The 24,856-nt window shown below is 44.8% G+C and overlaps 1 protein-coding gene across 3 annotated transcripts in view; it reads left to right on the top strand.

The window, feature by feature from the left end:
* GCNT4 (glucosaminyl (N-acetyl) transferase 4) overlaps positions 1 to 24,856 on the top strand; it is a 30,415-nt gene extending 5,559 nt beyond the window's left edge. For 2 of the 3 annotated variants that reach the window (XM_047778107.1, XM_047778110.1), the window contains exon 2: positions 20,274 to 24,856. In XM_047778107.1, the coding sequence (XP_047634063.1) occupies positions 20,274 to 21,663 (1,390 nt within the window). In that variant the 3' untranslated portion in view covers positions 21,664 to 24,856. Of the gene's footprint in view, positions 1 to 18,050; positions 18,618 to 20,273 lie in introns of those variants that run through there. The other variant, XM_047778108.1, reaches the window with a different exon arrangement.

Below are 24,856 nucleotides of genomic sequence, written 5' to 3'. Positions count from 1 at the left end.
TATTAATTTGCATTGCTTTGCATATATCATTTTATATGCAGTTCCATATGTTGGTAATTTTCCTAGTGGGATCTAAAGTCTGAAGCTTCTAATATATAAGATCAAATAAAATTAATCAGGAATTTAGTGCAGCTGCTTCAAAACCTAATAGCCCGTCCCTGGGCATAGTGTGGTTTAGGGGACAGGATTGGGTCAGTATTTACTGTTTTAGAAGATAGTAAATACCATTTAATACCACTTAATATCATGGTATTTACCATTGATAGTAAAAACCAGATACCATTTGATAAAAGCAGATCACTTCTTAATAGGTAATGAAGCTTGACTTGCTGAACACAATAGAAAAATACAGGGAAAGTGGAAGAAGACTAGAGGGAAACTGTTATATAAAAGGCCAGAAAATGAAGCAAAAGCTGAAGTCTGCTTTATGAAGCTGAACTAATGAGAAACTAGTAAGAAACACTACGTGTCAAAAGTAGAACTTCTGCTAAACAATATGACATTTTAAAAGGAGCATAATCTTAAATACAAATTGTGAGGTTTTAAAACCAATCCATTCTCCCTAATTTGGACATACTCTTAAATAGGCCATTATGTCTTAGTGAAATGTTAGAAATACATATATTACAAAACAAAATGTGGTCCCTGGACCAACCACATCAATATCTTCTGGGAATCTTTTAGAAAAGCAAATTCTGAGCCCAGCAAACCTGCTGAGCTATGACCTCTGCAGCTCTGTGATTCTCAATGCTGTCCATCCAGGACCGCCCTGATTTGGTTTGGGGTTTGATTTTGCTGCCTTTAAAAAAATCTTTTGGCAGTCTTATGCCAAACAAACTGGGACTCTGCTCCTGAAGATACAGTCCGCCAAAACACTGAGCTGTTCTCTCCAGATGCTCCTGTTAAGCCATCTGGTATGAGCGCAGTTAATTCCTTGGACCTAAGTGTTAGCCTGTTTATTTATCTCTGTTCAATTTCATTTTACTCAATCCAAGTCTATCCAGTTGTTTGAGTCCTGCTTCTGTGCTTTTTCGTGGAAACCTTTGAGACCTCTGCCAGCCTGTCTGCTGATGTCCTGGCATGAGGAATTAATAACAATATGAGCATCTTTGTGTGAGGCCTTCCTCATAGTTAATGAGGCTTAAAAACTTGGCAACTTTTGCGATCCTTGTGGGGCTAAAATCAGAATTGTCAGCGGTCCCATCGTTGTTCGCATTTAAATGACTGCTTTTTTTTTTTTTTGTCTTTTTTTGTTGTTGTTGTTGTTGTTATTTCTTGGGCCGCTCCCGCGGCATATGGAGGTTCCCAGGCTAGGGGTCCAATCGGAGCTGTAGTCACCGGCCTACGCCAGAGCCACAGCAACGCGGGATCCGAGCCGTGTCTGCAACCTACACCACAGCTCACGGCAACGCCGGATCGTGAACCCACTGAGCAAGGGCAGGGACCAAACCCGCAACCTCATGGTTCCTAGTCGGATTCGTTAACCACTGCGCCACGACAGGAACTCCATGACTGCTTTTCTGAAGTGCTTATCACGTGGTTTCTCCCTCGGAACCGTGTGTTTCCAACTCCATCCTCAGGGTCCCTCGTGGTATCATCGCCCTAGCACAGCAGCAGAAGCAGCTGGACTGTGATGGTTGCTTCCCTTGCCCTGGTGTTTATATCATCGGCTTGGGTTTCTTCGTAGGTGACACAGAGTTAAGTTTCAGCTTATTTATGGTCAGATGGAGACAAATTCACAAATTCCAAAGTAATAGGAAGCAAAAAGTGTGCTTCGTCACTCCTCTGCTTCATGGCCTGCCCCTCCCAACTCTAGAACTCAGGAGTTTTGTGCTCAAGTCCACATTTTGCCAAGAGATTCAGGTTATTGGATTTTTTCATGTAAAATTCTGATCATACATGATTCTTAAAAGAGTACACCTTTTTGTTTGTTTGTTTTTTAGGGCCACACCTGCAGCATATGGAAGTTTCCAGGCTTGGGGTCAAATAGGAGCTGCAGCTGCCAGCCACAGCCACAGCCACAGCCACAGCAACTCAGGATCTGAGCCCTGTCTGCAACCTACACCACAGTTCACAGCAATGCCCGATCCTTAACCCACTGAGTGAGGCCAGGGAATCGAACCTCTGTCCTCATGGATGCTAGTCAGGTTTGTTACCGCTGACCCACAAAGGGAACTACAAGAGTACACTTAGATAATTTTTTTTTCTGTGCAACATTAGAGTTATATTTTTTGTGCTTGGGATTATTGTGCTTGGTTGTAAGGATGAGACAGACCAGAATAAAAACAGGCCAACTGAAGTTCCTGTTGTGGTTTAGCAAAATCTGACTGGTATCCTTGAGGACACAGATTCGACCCCTGGCCTAGTTCAGTGGGTTAAGGATCTGTCATTGCCATGAGCTGCGGTGTAGGTTGCAGACACAGTTTGGATCTGGCATTGCTGTGGCTGTGGTATAAGCCAGCAGCTGCAGCTCCAATTTGACCCCTAGCCTCTTTAAGGTATTTTGTGTCCATAATAGATTTACGTCTTAAGAAAGAGTAGGCGATCTAGCTGATTAAGCTTTATTCTCATCCATGGTTCTGATGATCAAACTAGAAAGAAACAGAGGGAGAACCTAATTAGAAGCCTCACTTACATAATCACACCAAAAAAAAAAAAAAGTTTAAAAAGTCAAAAAACAGAACAATTTTATGGTAAGAATGCTTTTGAAGCATGGTTGCTAGAGCATGAAAATGCGCCTGGAATCCTGCTGTTACATCATTCATGATCTTTATCTAATAATTCGTAATCCTTATCTAATCCTGCTCAAGCCCTCTCCCTCCTCCCTCAGCCTGCATTGAAAGACCGGCCTTGAACCAAACTGCAACCCCCCAGTAAAATCCAAGCAATGTCCCTCTTCCAGGATGCTACCAACATCCCACCCCGCTTTTTTGGCTGTGCTTGCAGCATGCAGAAGTCTCTGAGCCAGAGTTCTTGACCTGTACCATACCACAGCAGTGACAACACTGCTTCCCCACCCCCAAAAAAGGCACTATAAGGTATGTACACACACACAGGTGTATATAAGATACATACACAAAAGGAGTCAAAGCAAGGACATGAACTAATATTTGTCCACCCAGGTCCATAGCAGCCACATTTGTGGTCCAAAAGATAGCAGCAACGCAAGTGCCCATCCACAGACAAAGGAAACAAAAAATGCAGTATATACACATGCAGTGTAATATGATGCAACCTGAAAAGGAAGGAAATTTTGGCTCATGCTGTAACATGGATGAAATTCGAAGATATGATGTTAGATGAAATAAACCAGTCACACAATGACAGATATGACATGATTCCTCTAGTACAGGGGTCCTACACAGGGGCATTTAGGGTTCCATGTTTTGTTGAATGGATGGAGGCTCATTTGGGGAAGATAAACAAGTTCTGTGGCTGGATGGTGGTGATGGTTACAGCGCAGTGTGAATGTACTTAATGCCATGGCACTGAACACTTAAAAATGATTAAAATGTTGCCCATTGATCCATCAGGTCCACCTCCCTCTTCCGCCAGCTAGCCACGCCTCTTCCCGTCTATCTTTCCAACCACTCACCCTTATGGAATGGCTTTTCTAGGACAGACTAAAAAAACAGAGCCCTTTTACTGATTTTTTTTTTTAATGGTTAGAATGGTCAATTTTATGTCATGTATATTTATTTTACCACCATAAAATAATGGAATATTTTTATGATCATCAACCAATTCATAAATATGGAACAACAAAAAAGTTACCTTTGTGACAAAGAAGTGAAGCAGGTAACACTTTGAAAGGATAGATTATAGAGAGAAGATAGCAATGACACCAGGTTTCAAAAGATGTTTAAAACCATGCTCCTTATGTTCCCATCGTGGCTCAGTGGAAACATCTCACTAGCATCTCTGAAGACGCAGGTTCGATCCCTGGCCTTGCCCAGTGGGATAAGGATCCAGCGTTGCCGTGATCTGTGGTGTAGGTCATAGACTCAGCTCAGATCCTGTGTTGCTATGGCTGTGGTGTAGGCCAGCAGCTCAGGTGCAGCTGCAATTCAGCCCTAGCTTGGGAGCCTCTATATGCCACGGAAGTGGCCATAAAAAGACAAAAAAAGAAGGTGCTCCTAAAAATGTGTCACCTGAGTCCTACTGCAAGGCAAGGACTTTCAAAGGCTTTATAGTCCTGCCTGCTCCCCATTGCCCCTGATTCTCTCTTTAGAAAAGAACAGCTTGGGAGTTCCCGTCGTGGCGCAGTGGTTAACGAATCCGACTAGGAACCATGAGGTTTTGGGTTTGATCCCTGGCCTTGCTCAGTGGGTTGATGATCCGGCGTTGCCGTGAGCTGCGGTGTAGGTTGCAGACGCGGCTCGGATCCCGAGTTGCTGTGGCTCTGGCGTAGGCTGGTGGCTACAGCTCCAATTGGACCCCTAGCCTGGGAACCTCCATATGCCGCGGGAGCAGCCCAAGAAATAGCAACAACAACAACAACAAAAAAGACAAAAGACAAAAAAAAAAAAAAAGAACAGCTTTATTTTGAAAAGTTTTCAAACCAGTGGAAAGGTTGTAAGAATATTACAGTGGGCCCCCGTCTGATTCCCCCTTGACCATGAGAATGTAGAAGACTTCGATGTGGCTTCTGCAGCAGCCTGCCCCATGGAGACCCCCGTGGTTGCCTCTGGAGGTGGAGTCTGCATGCAGGAGTGGGTGTGGCACATCGAGGATGAAGCCCTCCCTGTCTCTGGTATCTGGTGCTCTCCTCTGGCTATTGCTTGTTTAAATGCTCCTGACTCCTTACCCTCGTGCACTGCAAATGCCAGCTGGCTTTTCCTGCTGCAGTACACCCTGTGCATGAGCTGAGTTCGTTGTCACTGTATCCATGTGAGTGAATGCCCCTGGCCCTCTTTCACAGATGTGGAGGCAGAGGGCTGACTGGATTCGTGACAGCTTCTTAGTGCCATCGGGACTTAAATTCAGAATCTTTGGCTTTAAATTCCAGACTATTATATTGCACACAGAGGTAAAGCAGGAAGGTGAGATTGGCATGGCTGGGGGCGCGAGTGTGTAGCAGGCCGGAGGGAAATGGGGTCAGGCAGGTGGAGGAGGAAAGAGGGTGGCTCAGAACTCCTCTTTGACACGCTTCACCCTACATGGCACTGATATCTTTTTCTTGATCTATAACAACCTTATTACCAAACAAACTCTCAAGAAGGCAGCCAACCTGCAAGGTGACCTCCAGAGATTATATAGTGCTCCTGGCTAGAACCAGGCAAGAGGAGGTTTCCTATAAACTGAGTAGGGCTTACCTGAGTGAGGTCTGGTGGAGCAGGCTGCACACCTCAAGCCAATGTCAGAATTAAATTGGAACTCTTAGGAGTTCGTGAGCCATGACAGGAACTCCTCATTTGAATTCTGGATAGGAGTCTTGGCAGGATCTTTAAAGAAGCCAATGAGGGGAGTTCAAATCATGGCTCAGTGGTTAACAATCCGACTAGGAACCATGAGGTTGCGGGTTCAATCCCTGGCCTCATTCAATCCCTGGCCTCATTCAGGGGCATGTCTCTGCCACCGACACTATAGGGATTCTCTTAGTAAAGAATAAAGGGAGGGTGGATTTTGGGAGGCAGTTGTCATCTCCACCAGAGGCATACTTAAAATCCTTACCTACCAGATATATTTCTGAATTGTATCCCGCTGAACTCTGTCTCTTCTGGCCACACTGTTTGAATTGTAACATAATCTGTTTAGAAATCTGAAGAATTTGTTTCTTACTTTTGCATCTTATACAGTTGATATAAAAGTTTCATGAGATGTTTAGTTTTTAACAAAAAAACCTTCTGCTTTTTTTTTATTACAGTAGCCAAAAATAAAACCTACATGTTGAGACCTGTTATCAAAACCATTGCTAGAGAATATAACAAAAAAGACAAAAAAGAAACAGATTCACTGGTAGAAAGAACAAACTAGTGGTTACCAGCTTGGGGGGGGGTGCAAAGTAGGGGTAAAGGATTAAGAGGTACAAACTACTATGTATAAAATAAGTAAGCTACAGGGAAATATTATACAACATGGAATATAATCAATATTTTATAATAACTAGAAGTGAAGTATAACCTTTAAAATTTGTGAATCACTATATTTGTACATCTGAAAATTATGTAATACAGTAAATCTGCTATATCAATAAAAATTTAAAAATAATTTAAAAAACCCACATTACTAGAATACATCCTTGTAGGAGATACCAGCTGGAGAACTTCTAGGAATCATTTTTCTTTTAATTTAATTTATTTATTTAGTCATTTTAGGGCCCCACCCTCGGCATATGCAAGTTCCCAGGCTAGGGGTTGAATTGGAGCTGCAGCTGCCCACCTACACCACAGCCACAGCAACGCAGGATCTTTTTTTTTTTTTTTTTTGTCTTTTGTTGTTGTTGTTGCTATTTCTTGGGCCGCTCCCTCGGCATATGGAGGTTCCCAGGCTAGGGGTTGAATCGGAGCTGTAGCTACCGGCCTACGCCAGAGCCACAGCAACGCGGGATCCGAGCCGCGTCTGCAACCTACACCACAGCTCACGGCAACGCCGGATCGTCAACCCACTGAGCAAGGGCAGGGACCGAACCCGCAACCTCATGGTTCCTAGTCGGATTCGTTAACCACCGCGCCACGACGGGAACTCCAACGCAGGATCTTTAACCCACTGAGTGAGGGCGGGGATCAAACCTGCGTCCTCATGGATACTAGTCAGGTTCCTTCCCGCTGAGCCATGACAGGAACTCCTAGGATCATTTTTAGATTTAACTTTGGGTAAGACATTTTATATGACATCTCTGCTTTTGAAATTCCTATTTTAGCAGAATTTCCCCAAGCTCTGATGATTTTATTTGTTCTACCCCCTTTCACTTAATTTTAAGTTCCTGGGTCTTAACTTTATTGTGTTTCTATGCACACAAGCTCTGAGAACAATACATACATTTTACACCAAGAAATACAGATCTTGAGTCAATGGTGACATCATGACAGCATTGTGTGGAATTTTTTAGTGGAAGCGCAGAAGCGTATTGAAGTCTTCAGCTCCACTCCCCAACATGTTGGCAGAACACAGACCACAAACAAAGGAGCTTTTCTGATGATTTAAAACTGAGTGTGTCTAATCCATTCATGGAGAATGTGCCCTGGCCTTAAGCCATTTCTGCCATCTGTACCCTTAGTTCATCTCTCTCTATCCCTGTACTGCCTCTGTGATGTAGTTACAGACATTAGAGATCCTGCTTTAAAGGCATGTGGAGAAATTAGAGTTACTGTACCTCCTCAGCTGCAGCATAACCTTCAAGAAATTCATTTTGGCCAGTACACAGTGGAGAGCTAGCCTGTAATACCAAATAAGTGCTTCCAGGAATTTTATTTGGCAGGGGTGGGGTGGCCATGGGGTAATCACATCATGCAGACCTTGAGTGGAGAAAGTTTTTTGGTTCCTTCTAGTGCGCTCAACAAGCATTTTTTTAAAAGGCAGTGGTGGTGGATTGGGGGGGGGGGCAGTTTCCATCGTGGCTCAGCAGCAACGAATCTGACTAGCATCCATGAGGATGCAGGTTTGATCCCTGACCTTGCTCAGTGGGTTAAGGATCTGGCGTTGCTGTGAGCTGAGGTGTTGGTCACAGACACGACTTGGATCTGATGTTGCTGTGACTGTGATGTAGGCCGGTGGCTACTGCTCCAATTAGACCCCTAGCCTGGGAATCTCCATATGCAAAAAGGCAAAAAAAAAAAAAAGACATAAATGTTTTTCAATTCAGGTTTTCTTCTCGATAGGAAAAAAAGTCAAAATAGTAGGTTAACCCAACATTTTAGAGTTAGAACATATAGCATAAACTGTGTATCAGTTCTGTATTGAGTGGCTAAGTGTGGATGGCAAAGAACATGAGAAGGGAATGTTACCTCCATGTTTATAAAGCTTGGGAGACGAAAGATTCAACACATTGTAATAAACACCTTTTTTCTAAACTTGTTTATCTGCAAAGAAAGAAATATTTGATTTAAGCTGTTGCCATCAGAGCTAAAATTTGAGGGCATAGTTATTTTTAAAATCCACCCCTCTTTATGTTTTTCTGGAAAACCTCAGTGTATTACAACATAGTGAGGTCACAGATTGTTACAAAATAACACTTTTCATTCAGTAGGATCAGTTCTGCTGCCTTTGACTTCCCACTAAAGACTTATGAGCCATGTGTATAGCCTTGCACAGCGAGATACACAATCAGCTTTTGAGGTTTGCCCTGTGGGCTGAATGAAACGAAGCCCGGAACCAAGTTCGTTGTCTTCTCGTTGGTGCGACTGTGAATTCCGCACTTTTTTTGCTCCATTGCTGCAAGCCCAGGTTCCTGATGACCTTGAGGGACCGCCTTGGGGTAGAGACATCCTGGTGTGGGTTGCTCCTTTCCCGTGGGAACTTCAGTGACCCTATAAATCTCCCCAAACCCCAGAGACTTCAGCCAAGTTACTAGTTGGAGGAATTATTATACTAACGAGGTGACTGGTAGACTGGTCTTCACGTCCAGCATTTTGAATCAGATCTCTGTTCTCAAATCTTGCAGGTAAGGTAGACCTTTGTTCAAGGAAGGTGGTGGCCATTGTCTTTGTGCTTATAAGTGGACGCCCACTGCCTGTAGAGGAAGCTTTCAGTCATGACACATTCTGCAGGGGTCTCAACCAGAGCCCCTTTGGATGAGGGGCATCTGCTTTCCCTAAGTGAGATGGGTTTTTCTTTTTCTTTTTCTTTTTCGGGCTGCACCCGAGGCATATGGAAGTTCCCAGGCTAGGAGTCGAATCGGAGCTGTAGCTGCTGGCCTGCACCACAGCCACAACAACGCAGGATCCAAGCCACATCTGTGACCTGTGCCACAGCTCACAGCAACACCAGATCCTTAACCCACTGAGTGGGGGCAGGGATCGAACCCGCATCCTCATGGATACTAGTCAGATTCGTTTCCGCTGCACCACAACGGGAACTCTGAAACCATTCCTCTTGTAGAGGTCCTAATACCTGACTTCTCCACGCCGCAGTTTTTCTTCCATAGCCACTTCACATGCATTATGTCATTGCGCCTTCATAAGAACACTGTGGAATAGAACAACCATTACCCCACTCAACATTTGAGAAATAAAGTCCTCTCCAAGATTAAATGACTTGGCAGAGACACTTGAGACATTTTTGGTGACAGAGCCCAGATAGAACTTGGGTCTTCTGAACAACTACCCTGAGCCAGTAGGTATGTATGTGTCTGTGAGGCCTGTCCCAGAGACAGAAATAAACAAGTAAACAAAGTAACTGCTGTTGTGATGAGAGCTGAGAAGAAAACAACGAGTGTCATAGGCAGGAAAGAGATTTGAGAAGGAAGATCAGAGAGCACTGGTAGCAAGGATATTTCTCCTACAACTTGAGGCATATGGAGGGGCCAGTCAGGCCAGGATTCAGGGAAATGATCTCCATGTGGGAGCAGCAAGTGCAAAGGTCCTGAGGCAGGAAATAGCCTATAGCGTTATAGGAACCTGTAGAAGGCTGGTATTGCCTAAAGCTTAATGAGCAAGAAAAAAAAAATTAGGTGAAATTGGGGAGGAAGGCAGGAGCAGGAACTGGCTGGGCCTTCTGGCATGGAAGGATTCTTGACTTTCCTTTTAAGTGCAGTGAAACCCAAGTGAAAGGGTCCAGGTGTAAGGAGTGGGGGGTGATGTGATGGATGGGTTTAAATCATCCATCTGGGGAGTTCTCTTCGTGGCTCAGTGGTTAATGAACCTGACTAGGATCCATGAGGATGCAGGTTCTATCCCTGGCCTTACTCAGTGGGTTGGGGATCTGGCGTTGCTGTGGCTGTGGTGCAGGTCACAGATGTGGCTCAGATACTGCGTTGCTGTGGCTGTGGCGTAGGCTGTAGCTCCAATTCGACCCCTAGCCTGGGAAATTCCATATCCTGCAGGTGCAGCCCTAAAAAGTAAAATAAAATAAAAAATAAAAGATCCATCTGGCTACAGTGCAGAGAATGGGTTAGAGGAAAGCAAGGGAGATTAGTGAGGAGGTTACTTCATATACAGGCAACAGCTCATGCTGGCTGTGATGAAAGCGGTTCCTGTAGCTTGGAAGGCGTTTGTGGCTCCCCCTACATCCCCTCCATTCTGGATGTAGAACCAACAGGGTTCTGCTGCCAAAAGATTGGAATGGCAGCCTCACGTTATGGTTAATAGTGTAGGCTCTGAAATCCGGCCACAGCTGAAAATCTGGCTCCTCTGCATACTAGCTGTTGATCCTCTGTGATTCAGTTTCTGAATCTGAAAAGTAGGGATCATAATAGTAGCTTATTGCATGAAATTCATTAGACAGTGTAAATGGCACCAGTGCTTAGCAGGGACCATTAGAGAGAGAGAGTTCTGCTTCTGACTGTGGCAGCGTGAAGACTTGTGTTGACCTTGATCAGAACATCCTCACCTGAGGGGGCAGTAGAGGGTGCCCTCTGTCCAGTCCCTTGAGTGGGAGCACTTGGAGGTACAAACTCACATGTCATGGGGGGGCCAAGTTCCCAGCATCCCAAGAGCAAATCAATCTAATGATGGCGAGACCTCTGCTTCCCCTTTGAGAGAAGGAGGGCTTTGAACTCGGTCACCATTGAAGTCCTTGTCAGTTTTGGGATTTTGCTTTTAGGCTTCTTCAGGGATTACATGACAATTCAGCTTTGATGAGGAAGACCCAGAAAAGTCAGTTCTGTTATTTCAATGTTTTTTTCCTATAGGAAAGTATGTCGAGGAGTTCCCTGGTGGCTCAGTGGACAAAGGGCCTGGTGTTGTCAGTGATGTAGTGTGTCTTCCATCCTTGGCTCAGGAACTTCCACATGCCCCAGGCATGCCAAAAAAATGAAAGAAAGGAAGGGAGGAGAGGGAAGAAAGAAGGAAGGAAGGAAGAAAAGAAAAAAGAAAGAAAAGTATGTTAACCTCAGTTAGAAATCATTTACTTCCTAACAGTTCATAGACCTAGTTTAGAACAGGACTCATTCACTGTATACTGTGAAATGAAAGAAGCAGCGAAGACAGTGCCTGTTGAATGAGACTTCTGGTTAAAAATAAGCCAGAACAGATATGTTTATTGAAAACAGTCTGGACGACATACTGTCCACAGAATGCGATGGCCAGGTGGTGGGTTGCAGATTAGCTTTGTTTTCTTTTTTAGATGCTTCTGACTTTCTGATTTAAAAAGAATAAAGAAAAGAAAGAGTTTACTTTTACAAACAGAATACGGAAAATTTTTTTTTTCATTTTCAAGACTATAACCTCTCATTATTTGAGGACTGTTTGTCCTCAATTTATATTGTATTATTACTAACCCAGGCATGCCTTTCTTCTTACTGTTTACCCGCTCACACACAGTCTGATAATTATTTGCCTTTCGCAGTCTTCCCTCTAGAACAATGAGGTTGTAAGGTCATCAGGGCAAGAAACATACCATTCCGCTCCTTTGCTGACTTGCTGTGGGGGTGTTGAGGAAATGCATCTTGGTTGAATCATTCTCCCACGAATCATCTTACTCCAAGCCTTGGGTTTTGTAATGAGCATGTCATCAAGGGGAGAATCAACGGCTTTGTTGAAATCAAGGAGCTGCAGTAGAAGGACCTTAGCTTATTCAACTAGATCAAGATTTTGTTTTGGGTTTTTTTTGTTTGTTTGTTTGTTTGTTTTTTGGTGAACTTTATATTAGGGTTCTTAAGTTATTCCTCTTGATAAGACTTTAGAGGGAGTTCTCGGGTTCTTAAGTTATTCCTCTTGATAAGACTTTAGAGGGAGTTCTCATTCTGGCTCAGCAGTTAGCGAATCCAACTAGCATCCATGAGGACACGGGTTCGATCCCTGGCCTCGCTCAGTGGGCTAAGGATCCGGCGTTGCTGTGAGCTGTGGTGTAGGTCGCAGACGCGGCTTGGATCCCGTGTTGCTGTGGCTGTGGTGTAGGCTGGTGGCTACAGCTCCAATTAGACCCCTAGCCTGGGACCCTCCATATGCCCCAGGTGTGACCCTAAAAAAGACAAAAGGGGGGAAAAAGGCTTTGGAAAGAAAACCCTGACATTTCTAAATCAATACACTCCTCAAATCCTATTTTTCACACTGACGTGTAATGACACAAGCCTTAAGAACTTCCAGGTGGCCCAGAGAAGAAATATTGTCCACATGGAAAGAGATTGCACCCAGAAATTTTTTCAAAATAATTGGCAATTTTCAGCCCAAATTGTGTCCCTGGGCACTACAAGAACAAGTGAATCAGCAAATAGTCAGTGACAGGATGAAAGAGTAACTGAGGGCGGAATTTCTCAGGATGAGCGAGCTTTCTTTTCCTTTAGTGGATTGGGAGGTCTCCTACTCCCTTCATTAGCACACAGACTGGTCCAGCCTCTGAGGGCAGGACCAGAATGTGTTCTTCACCCAGCATTCTTCCAGGCTGATTCTTCATCTAAATGAGGTCTCAGGACTTTAACTGTGGTTCGATGTTCAGTTCTGTTCCAGCTTTAGGACCATTAGCTAAAACATAGTAATGAGACGGCTTAGACAAGGACTGAAACTCTTATGGAAAATAAGGAGTATTTTTTTCTTTGTATTCCAAGAGACAGCATTGCCTGGAGGGTGGAGCAAGACACTCTGGGTTCAAGTTCAAAGCACTTTCTAGCTCTTTATAACCTTGAGCCATTTCTTAATCTCCACATGCCTCAGTCTCCTGCTTTATAAAAGTGGGATAGAAACAGTACCTCCCTCATCCATCTGTAGAGGTGATGGAGTTATTACAGACAGAGTACCTAGAACAGCACCCCCACGTAACAACTTTTTTTTTTTTTTTTTTGGCCACAGGCATGATGTATGGAAGTTCCTGAGCCAAGGATTGAACCTGAGCCTCAGCAGGCAACCCAAGCTGCCACAGAGACAACACCAAATCCTTTACCCACTACACCACAGTGGGAACTCTGCAGCTTTTTATTGAGTGAGTCTACATTAATAATAATACTATTAGGGAGTTCCCGTTGTGGTGCAGCGGAAACGAATCCGACTGGGAACCATGAGGTTTCGGGTTCGATCCCTGGTCTCGCTCAGTGGGTTATGGATCTGGCGTTGCTGTGAGCTGTGGTGTAGGTCACAGACAAGGCTCAGATCCCACGTTGCTGTAGCTGTGTTGTTGGCCAGTGGCTACAGCTCTGATTGGACCCCTAGCCTGGGAACCTCCGTATGCTGTGGGTGCCCCCCTAAAAAGACAAAAATAATAATAATAATATTAAATTAATAAAGAGCATTACCTGGGAGCATTTAGGCATTAACTCTGAAACACTGAATTACCAGCAGCGCTTTTGGGGGCAATAGGAGATAGTTTGAAAAGTAGAACAGTAAGCTGTAGGTCTTGGCAGGATCTTTAAAGAAGTCAATGAGGGGAGTTCCCGTCGTGGCTCAGTGGTTAACGAATCTGACTAGGAACCATGAGATTGCAGGTTCGATCCCTGGCCTTGTTCAGTGGGTTAAGGATTTGACATTGCTGTGAGCTGTCATGTAGGCCAGCGGCTACAGCTCCGATTAGACCCCTAGCCTGGGAACCTCCATATGCCTCGGGAGCGGCCCTAGAAAAAGAAAAAAAAAAAAAAGTCGATGAGGAGGAGGAGTAAGAGGAGATGATTGGGACGAGGAAGAGGAGGCCACACCAGCATTAACCAGGTTGTCAGGACGCAGACTGTGCCAAAGCACTTGGCATGCATTACGTCATTTAACCTCAAAATCCCTTCAATGTAGATACTCTTATTAATAGATACTCTTATTAACAGCCTTTTACCAATGGGGACACAGAGATAGGGAGAGGTTGAGGTTGAGGTTGAGGGGCTCCCACAGGGGCCTCCTACAAGCTGGAGCCCCACTGTGTGACCAGAACCACAAGTGGCTGCCTCTTCCTCCCACTTAGCCTGGAACAAGGTCTGGTCTCTCGGCCACTTTATCCTTCCTCGTGACTTTCCAGCTCCTCCTTTGCTCAGAAGAGTGAAAGTCATTTCCTTTACATTGTATGCATAAAATTCTCTAGTGGATTCTTTTCTTTAAAAAAAAAAATCCTGCGTTGCTGTGGCTCTGGTGTAGACTGGCAGCTACAGCTCCGACTCGACCCCTAGCCTGGGAACCTCCACATGCCGTGGGAACGGCCCAAGAAATAGCAAAAAAAAAAAAAAAAAAACAACCAAAAAAAAATCAAAAAAAAATCAGCAGGTCCTTATAATGTACTGGAAAGTGGAAAAACAAAAAACCCACAAGATTTGGAGTCAGGTACACTGGCACGGGGGAAAGAAAAGGCCCGCCGTGTGCTCTGAGGGGCTCTGTGGGCACCTCCTTTCCCACAGACTCCAGGGCACTCACAGCACTAGAGAGGGCATTTCTCATCTCCAGTTTGAGACAAGAAAACCAGGCTCGAGAGGGTAGTTTGATCAGTCTTAGAGACACTGCTTCTCCAGGGATTCAGGCCCAGGTCTGGGGCATCCTGAAGCCCACCCCCTGCATTCTCTTCTCTTCCTGCCCTGAAGCTGTGAGAGCTTCTGGAAAGTCAGGCAGGCATGTAGGGAGGGGGTGGGGCAGAGGCCACCCCATCTGCTGCACAGACAGAGGGTCCCCTGATCTTGGTGCCTCAGCTAAACCACGTTCAGGCCATTCCTCTCCATCTCCTTCCCGAGCACCCTTCTTGCAGCCCTGGGTCAGGAGACATGTACATCAGTGACAGTCGTGGGTTTAAAATCACTGATTAAGGAGCAGTCCTTGAAGAGCTGCTAATGGCTGTGGCCATTTAGGCCTGAACGCAATTATAACCACTTAGCTGGGGCCTACCTTGGTGCAAGCCTGCTGTTTCCGTTAAAGCTGTAAACAGTGCCTGGGAGGTGGGGGCGGGGGAGGAGGGGAAGAAGATGGTTTGGGGGAAAGGCTTCATTCCAGATCCCTGTTGGGTTTTTATTGAATTATCCAAATAGACCTGAGCTGATGTAGTGGAAACTCCCCCCGCCCCCTTTGCTGTCATTTCCTTCTTGGTTCCACATCATCACTGGGCACCTGCACCCGTGTGATGTCTCCACAGCAGGCCAGCTTCCTTGTCTGCCCAGTCGGGTGGGAGGGCAGTACCCCTTCTCCCAGGGGTGGGCACGTTTTTCTGATGTAATTGTAAGACTATGTCTTGGCAGCAGAACACCTGTCTGCCCTCTGCCCATGAGCCTTTAAGAGGGAAGGAGCCAGGGCGGGGTGTTTGCAGAACATGGCGTTGCTGCTCTGGTTTTTCTAGGAACCACGTGGTCAGCGTAATTGCCAGCCTTAGCCCAGCCAGCTCCGGTCAGACCAGGGTCAGGGCTCTAGAGATCATTCCCATCCCTCCAAACCTGGGGTCTGTGGGTTGTCCACGGCCTGGGCTGCAAATGGCAGAGGAGGGAGGCAGTGCCACAGTGAGGAGCTGCCAGTCCCCTGCCCACCGCCACCCCTGGTGGCTCCTGGCCCCTGGTAGAACAGTGCCCCAAGTAACAACTCTTCATGGAGTGAGTCTACATTGATAATAATACTGGAGTTCCCATCGTGGCTCAGTGGAAACGGATCTGACTAGTATCCATGAGGACACAGGTTCCATCCCTGGCCTCTCTCAGTGGGTTAAGGATCCAGCGTTGCCATAAGCTGTGGTGTAGGTTGCAGACAAGGCTCAGATCCCACATTGCTGTAGCTGTGGTGTAGGCCAGTGGCTACAGCTCCAATTCGACTCCTAGCCTGGGAACCTCCATATGCCACAGGTGTGGCCCTAAAAAGACAAATTTAAAAAAAGATACCATTAACAAAGAGCATTACACGGGGGCATTGGGCATTAATTCTGAAACAATGAGTTTATGCCAACATTCTCTGGGCTGGGAGGGGCTGTGGGTGTTGCTCAGAGGCTCTGTGCAGAGAAAAGCTGAGGCTGGGAATGGTGACATTTAACCTTCTGCACCCATGCTTTCCTGCCTCCCTGAGAAGGCCTGGAGCACACACTTCCTGACTCCAGCCTGGTGCCTAGACAGTCTGAGTTGAGCCCGGAGGCCCTGGCTGCCTGCCCAGAGAGGGGAGGTCTCAGGGCACCTCGGGAAGGAGAGGTGGCAGGTGCACTGGCAGGAGTCAGTGGGAGCTATCTCTGGGTCCCACGTCTGTGCTTCACCAGCCAGGGACGAGAGCTAATTCTACAGGAAGACAGGGAGAAAAGCGGGACAGCCCAGGTGTCTTGCGTTCTGATTTTCCTTCTATACCAGGCATCTTTAAGGGGCAAAGCTCATCTGTCTTCAGGAAGCTTTCAACATCAGAGGAAATAAGCAGCCCTTCAGTTCTGCCCTGTCCTAAATCCAGGTAAAGCCTCTTCACCTGTTCATCACAGCCGGAAGTGCCTTTGGAGTTCCCATTGTGAACTCAACTAGTATCCATGAGGACGTGGGTTCTATCCCTGACCTCGATCAGTAGGTTAAAGGATCTGGCATTGCTCTGAGCTGCAGTGTAGGTCACAGAAACTGCTCAGTTCCCTTGCTGCTGTTGCTGTGGTGTAGACCAGCAGCCTCAGCTCTGAGTCAACCCCTAGCTGGGGAGCTTCCATTAGCTGGGGGCGGCCATAAGAAGCCAAAAAAAAAAAGCAGAAATGCCTTTGACTGAAAGCATTCCTTTCCCCAAGTGAGAGATAACTAGGGGCAGAGGTGCAAGCCCTTTGGTGAGAAGGACCTTTTGTCAAATCTTCAGAGGGGCTTTTGGCCTCTTCCCAGCTCTGGTGAGAAGTCAGCAGCTTATCCCCAGGCACTGAAGCTTTTGTCCCTTTATGTTAGTGTGAGGATAACAGTCAGCAAAGATGTTGTCTGGACCTGGTAATGAGCACGGAGAAGAAGGGGTGAATTTGAGGCCTATTTGTGAGACAGTTGTGTGGATGTATGGAAATGGAAGCACTGGGCAGCTCTCAAGTTTCAAGCTTGGTCGTTGTGCGCATGATCTCACCATAAATTGAGACAGAAAACACAGGAGAGGTGAAGATGTCACGTTCACTGATGGACCCACTGAGGTGAGTCTCGTGGGCTCTCTAGTGGAGTCCATTGAGCAACTGCGTATTCATGTCGGAAGCTTGGGCAAGAGGTGCAGGCTGAAGATGTTGGCTTTGTATGGGTGGAAGGTGAAATCCAGAAAGCAAGGAAGAGTTTTTGTGAGAAGAGCAGAAGTAAGCCAAGACTAGGACCCTGGGGAAACCCGCAGAGGAGAGGCTGAGGTGTGGCAGAGAGGACACAAGTGCTACAGGACAGTTCACTGTTGCTAAATAAGATGCTGTTCTTTGAAGGAGAGTAATTCAAGTGAAGGTGAATGAGAGTGTCATTCCCAGGAGAGCTTTTTCAGCCAAACTGTATAGAGGAAATTGACAAAAGTAAATCAGGTTCAGATTTCTTGCTAAGTCTTTCTAAGAAAATTGGGTACAATGATTATGCCGTCATTTAAGATTTATTGAGATGTGTAGAGTTCCCGTCACAGCTCAGTGGTAACGAAACTGACTGGTATCCACGAGGATGTGGGTTTGATCCCTGGCCTTGCTCAGTAGGTTAAGGATCTGGCTTTGCTGTGAGCTATGATCACAGATGCACCTTGGATCCTGAGTTTCTGTACCAGTTGGTGTAAGGCAGCAGCTACAGCTGTGATTCAATGCCTAGCCTGGGAACTTCCATTTGCTGTGGGTGCGACCCTAAAAAAAAAAAGAAGATTTTTTGAGATGTGTAAGAAAATTTTATGTGGTCTCCTCAGACCTTCCCAATTGTTAGTATTTGTGGGTTTTTCGTTGTTTTTGTCTTTTTTTTTTTAGGGCCACACCCATGGCATATGGAAGTTCCCAGGCTAGGGGTTGAATCGGAGCTACAGTTGCCAGCCTACGCCACAGTCACAGCAACACAGGATCCAAGCTGCCTCTGCAACCTACACCACAGCTCATGGCAACACCAGATCCCAGACCCACTGAGCAAGGCCAGGGATCAAACCCATGTCCTCATGGATACCAGTCAGGTTCCTTTCCCCTGTGCCACATGGGGAACTCCCTCAGTTCTTAGCATTTGAACCTCTGGAATCAGCCCTCAGAGCTTGGCCAGCCCTCCTGTTCCTCAAGCCTTGGGGTAGGACTTCCCCGGATTTCCTGTTATCCTGCTCCTCCCCAAATAAGCCCAGGCAATGCCCTTCCCTTATTGAGCCTCTTTTTATCTGATAAAGTAATATAATCATCTTTAATATTCAAATAGTCTGAAAGGCTCTTTGGTGATAAGTAAATTCCCTCCCTAACCAGACCCCTGTTCCTCAGTCCCTCCCACCCCGTTCTGCAGAGTAACTCCTCTTCCTGGGGTCACTTCTATAGAAATAAAGACGTGGAAATACTGGCCTATGGGTCAGATCCAGCCAGCTGCCTATTTTGGTAAATAAAATTGTATCAGAACACACCGCTAGTCACTCATTTACACCCAGTCTGTGGCTGCTTTCCCGCTACAACTGCAAAGGAGCTGTGACAGAGAAAAGAAAAAGTCTGCCAACACGTGCTCTTTGCATGTAGACGCCTGGGTATGTATAGTCTTTTTTAGACACACACGTGAGCTCACTGTACACTGGTCGGCATGTTGCTTATTTCTATTGCACAATCTGTGGTGAGGATTGTTCCACAAGGGCACGTGCAGATTCATCCTGGGCTTTTTTACCCAGTGTGGGTGTAATTAATCAGTGCCCTGTAGGATGCTTCTGTGGTTTTCATGCTTTAGCCTGAAGAGATGACACGGCAGAGAACCTCCTTGTTAGCCACCTTCTTTGCACACACATGAGCTCTTCTAGGTGGGTACATAAAACTGACAGATTTTGTCAAACTGGCCCCTGGCCAGCTACTCTCAATGAGTCCAGTTCTTGTCATCTTAAAGGCTAAAAATTACTAATCCCTGCAAGGAAATTGGGGCTAATGAAATAAATAAGGGAAATGTGCATGTTTACCAAATGTGTATAATCTATACAAAATTTCACAGTATCTAAGATTTACCTTAACTCCTTTGAGTGGCTGTCCACTGCTCTTATTTATGAAGGTAGGGGGCGTAGTCCATACAGACAGCTGTAACAAAATACCACAGCCTGGGTGGCTTATAAACAAAAGAAATGTATTTCTCACAGTTGTAGATGTTGGGAAGTCCAAGGTCAAAGCTCCAGCAGATTCTGTACCTGATGAGAGCTCAGGCGTCTTCCTGGTTGAGAGGCAACAAGCTTCTCACTGTGTCCTCACGTGCTATAAAGGACAAGGGGCTTGCTGGGGTCTCCTTTATATGACACCAATCCTGTTTATGCAGACTCCACTCTGATGACCTAAAAACTTCCCCAAAGCCCACCTCCTAATACCATCATATAGGGGATTAGGTTTTCAACTTAAAAATTTTAGAGGTATGCAGACATTCAGTCTATAGTAGTGAGATTCCCTGGGCTTTACCCATTTGACCTCAGACCTAGATCTAATCAAGATCTTTTTTTGTGTGTGTGTGTCAGGTGGATCATTTGCTCTTTCAAAGACCTCTTGTCAATATCCAATTCTCTAGACCTCTGCTCAAACCAGAGCAACCCCTCCCCAAGATATACAATATATGTTTGTATTTCAGAGAAGCAGAATTATAATCAGTTAAAATACTTAGTATCTAGGAGCTCCTGTCATGGTGCAGTGGTTAACAAATCTGACTAGGAATCATGAGGTGGCAGGTTCAATCCCTGGCCTTGCTCAGTGGGTTAAGGATTCGGTGTTGCCGTGAGCCATGGTGTAGGTTGCAGACGCGGCTCGATCCCGTGTTTCTGTGGCCGTGGTGTAGGCCGGTGGCTACAGCTCCAATTCAACTCCTAGCCTGGGAACCTCCATAATGCCGCAGGAGCAGCCCTAGAAAAGGCAAAAAGACCAAAAAAAAAAAAAGATACCTAGTATCTATATTTTAGGAGTTAACATTAATTTTCATTCTGCTCGGTAACCAGCATCTCTCAAAAGTAGGTAGAATTAACACAGGATCGGACAAAATACAACCATTGTACATAGTTCCATTTCCTTATTTCTGGATTCTTTAAGGGCAAGAACCGTGTTTTCATCGTCTTTGGGCCCAGCATTCTGCCTGGCACACAGTAGGCACCCAGTGGATATTGGCTGAACTGAACTAATTTTCTCATCATATTTCAGCTGAATTATTCCTTTGCTTTCCTACACAGAATGAAGACATTCAAATGTTGTTTTAAATACCACCTACAGCAGAAAGTTTTCATCCTGTTTCTCACCCTGTGGCTGTTCTCCTTGTTGAAGCTTCTAAATGTGCGAAGAATCCTCTTTCCACAGAGAGGCATTTACCTGGTTGAGTACTCGCTGAGCACCTCGCCTTTTGTGAGGAACAGATACACGCATGTGAAGAATGAAATCGAGTATGAGATTAACTGCTCGGCTGTCTATGAACAGGAGCCTTTGGAAATCGGCAAGAGTCTGGAAATAAGAAAAAGGACCATCATCGACTTGGATGATGACGATGTCGTGGCAATGACCAGTGACTGTGACATTTACCAGGCCCTCCGAAGGTACCATCAAAAGCTCGTTTCCAGGGAGGAGGAAAGCTTCCCCATAGCCTATTCTTTGGTTGTCCACAAAGACGCAATCATGGTTGAGAGGCTAATCCATGCTATATACAACCAGCACAATGTTTACTGCATCCATTATGACCATAAATCAACAGATACCTTCAAAGTTGCCATGAACAATTTAGCTAAGTGCTTCTCCAATATCTTCATTGCTTCCAAATTAGAGACGGTGCAATATGCACACATTTCCAGACTCCAGGCCGATTTAAATTGTTTGTCAGACCTTCTCAAGTCTTCAGTTCAGTGGAAATATGTTATCAACCTGTGTGGGCAAGATTTTCCTCTGAATTCCAACTTTAAATTAGTGTCAGAGTTGAAGAAACTCAATGGATCAAATATGTTAGAGACGGTGAAACCCCCTAGCACTAAAATGGAAAGATTCATGTATCACCATGAACTCAGACAGGTGCCTTATGAATATGTAAAGCTACCAATAAGGACAAACATCTCCAAGGAAGCCCCTCCTCATAACATTGAGATATTTGTTGGCAGTGCTTATTTTGTTTTAAGTCAAGCATTTGTTAAATATATTTTCAACAGTTCCCTTGTGGAAGACTTTTTTGCCTGGTCTAAAGATACATACTCGCCTGATGAGCATTTTTGGGCTACCTTAATTCGGGTACCAGGAATCCCCGGGGAGATTTCTAGGACAGCCCAGGATGTGTCTGACCTACAGAGTAAGACCCGTCTTGTCAAATGGAATTATCTAGAAGGCCTTTTCTATCCCAGTTGTACTGGCTCTCACCTCCGAAGTGTGTGTATCTACGGAGCAGCAGAACTAAGGTGGCTTCTCAAAGATGGACATTGGTTCGCTAATAAATTCGATTCGAAGGTAGACCCCGTCTTGATTAAATGCTTGGCGGAAAAGCTTGAGGAACAACAGAGAGAGTGGATCGCTTTGTCTTCAGGAAAGTTATTTATGGTTAAAAACCCCACCACCACATCGGAACACATGATGGAAATCAGGGTCTGATAAATGGAGTTACCCTGGGATTGTATGCAATACTGTGGCCAGTACCTTTTAAGTTTAACCTTCTCATGGTCTGAAAGATGTCTAAAATCCCACGCACAAGGGAGCGTGACGGGCCTTTGGTGACCCTTAGCCTGCACCCTTCGGGAGATTGGGTGGTTTTATGTTTGTTTTGCTTTGTAATCTCTCTGAATTAAATTGAGATTTTTAAACCGTCGGTCATCTGATAGCCATTCAGTTCCCGCTCTATGCCAGGCACTTTTTTAGCCACATGTGGGAATTAAGTCCAAATGGTGATTGATAAGTTACACAGTGCCCTCAAGGAACAGTGGCTTTCCCCAATCGCACAGCAACCTTACGTTTTCCACACAACAGTCAGGGTTCTGCTGAAGAAGTGTTGGAGTGGGTGTGATTGTATCACCGTATTAACCGCCAGTTTCAGGGTAGTGTTTAAGCACAGTGGCCAACACTCCACTCGCCTCTTAACTCAGCTAGACTTTCCTTAACCATTAGAATATTAGAAGGAGAGACGATACTACCTCAGAGGAGCTCAAAGAATTGTCCGATTTCCTGCTTGCCAAAGCCAAACGTACCTCATGGTGCCTCACTCGTTCAGTGCAGGGTCAGGAGGCTCTGCCGACGGGGCATTTCTAGTGTATGAATCTTAGGGAAGTGGTGGGGGATGGGGACCAGGCACCTGAAGAAGAAGAAAGGGATCTATATGACTTGCCCATCACGTTACATGGTGGTGTCATGAATGGCCTCCTTTTTCATTCACCTGTTTCTCTAAAACACCTTTACTGAGTAAAAAGAAAAATGGATTAACAGTTTCAATGCATCATATTCCAGAACATGGAACCTAAGTCCGTTCCTGGATGTCATTATATGTGAGTGTTTTTACAGTGGAATCAGTATAATTTTGTTCTAGGAACTATCAAGCTAAGAGTTACTGAATTTTCTTGAAAAGGTTGTGTGAAATAAGACACCTTTCTAAATTAACTATTACGGTCATTACAAATGTTTTCTGGAGTTCCTCAGTGGTAATGAACCTGACTAGTATCCATGAGGACACAAGTTCCATCCCCAGCCCTGCTCAGTGGGTTGAGGATCTGGCATTGCTGTGGCTGTGGTGTAGGCTGTCGGCTGCAGCTCCGATGTGACCTCTAGCCTGGGAACTTCCATATACCACCGGTGCAGACCTAAAAAAAATGTTTTCTTCTGCTGTCAAGTGAAGTCTACACATAAAATTATGAAAGCTCTAAGTTCATTTCAGTCTTCTCAGCTTGGAGCCAAGGGATAAAAAGCTAATTTTCCTAAGGACATAGCAAGAATATTCATTCATGACATTTTATAAAACCTACAACTTTGGAAACTACCAAAGGAATCAAAAATACGAATATTTTCATGTACCTATTATGCCGAAAGCGAAATGGGACAAGAATGAGGTCCTTAGAACAGGCTATCCTATTTTTATGTCTCCTGGGAAATCATGGAACTGATGTCAGAATTTCTTGGTGATCTTATGTTTCAGTAACTACATACAGATGTAGTAATCAAGGCCGGTATGGGACTATGTGGAAAACTGAAGTGTTTAAATGTGTTTTTAAATGTCTGCTCTACGTGTGAAATGCCTTTTGCTTGTTTCTATCAAGTGGCACCACTTCTCGCTCCCTTTCTTCTTATGAATTCATTTGTTCTCCCACCCCCCGCCCAGCCGCGCCCCGCGCTTCAAATGACCAGTTCATCAGTGTGTGTGACTGTGATAAGCTAATCACTTGATCCAGGAGTCTCCATTTTCCTGGTCTATCAAGTGAGGACTTGGAGGTGTCCAGGCTCCCTCACACGTTTCTGTGTAAGAATCAATTGAAAGAGTGTATGAAGTGGTTTGAAAATGGAGAGAAACTGTTGAAATATCAGTGAGCAGTTGTTCTGTGAGACACAGACCCAGCCCCATGGTGACACTTAACCAGGTACCTTTTCAAAATTGAAAAAGAAGCCATCATTTCAGAGGCAACTTCTGTAACCCAGTCCAGGTACTAAGAAACCCCTGTCACCACATCTGAGGTTCTTTTTAGGCCAATTAGGATTAGCACATTGGTCTAGTGGCTTAGATCAGGAGTGGAGGTAGAAATCCTTTTCCTACCATCCAGGCTTAAATACACAAAGTCCTGTTGAAATCTTGTGGGTTTTTTTTTAATGTTTGTCAGCATCAGTGTAAATGCTGAAAAATAAATATTGACATTCTGGCCTGGGGTCTTGCCTCCTGGTGAAAAACGAGTCTGTCCCTTGTTTGTTGGGAAGTTTTCCAGGTAATCACTTTAATGCCATATTTAAATGAAACATGGCACCAGGAAGACGTGGCAGTGCCTTCCCCCACAGACACATTTCTCAAGATGCAACTCCTAATATTTCAGGGAGCTTGTCAGATTCTTCTCTTTTGCCTTGGGAATCCTGCAGAGTCCCTGCAGGCCTACACGCTGATTCTTCCCTAAAGCCTTTGCATAAATCATACCCAAAGGTTTTAGGGAATGTCCTGGAGCCTGTGTTTTATAACTACTCTTTACATAGTATTTATTGAATCTAGATTCTAAGTTATTTGGCAATGAGACCAGAACCTCAGAGTTTGTAAATTAAATTAGATAATAGTGAAAGAACGATGCAAATGTGTCTACAGTGTATGAATAATCTACTGTAAAATTGTAATATTTAAAGACCACCATTGCTGCTATTTGTAATGTTTTGGTTATTTTAAGTGAAATACATATATATATGATTGAAATATATATTATATATATATATATATATGATCTTTAAATTTAGGGAGTTAAATTTGAAGACTTCTCTTGCCTTCCAGAATGTGAATATTGTACATACCTATATATTTTGACATATTGCAGAGAAAACAAAACGACAGTCTTCCTGGAGGATGTAGAATGAATGGACTCCATGTATGTTACAGCTGTTGTTGATGATGATGATGGAATGAGCTTTGATTTTTATTAATATTTTTACCCACTGGTCTCTAAAACTCCTTCTTTGTTTAGGTTTTGTTTTTTGCTTTTTTTTTAACCAGTTTCAAAAGATGTATTTCCCATTGTATGAGTTTTAAATCAATATTCATGTTGCATTTTTATATTATGCTGCTGCTAGATGTTAATTCTTCAGTACTGTAAAATAAAACATGCTCCCAAAACCA

The sequence above is a fragment of the Phacochoerus africanus genome, chromosome 4, assembly GCF_016906955.1.
Source record: "Phacochoerus africanus isolate WHEZ1 chromosome 4, ROS_Pafr_v1, whole genome shotgun sequence".
NCBI classification, from domain to species: domain Eukaryota; kingdom Metazoa; phylum Chordata; class Mammalia; order Artiodactyla; family Suidae; genus Phacochoerus; species Phacochoerus africanus.
Note: the sequence above shows the minus strand (reverse complement) of the source record. Positions and strands in the feature narration are given on the sequence as shown.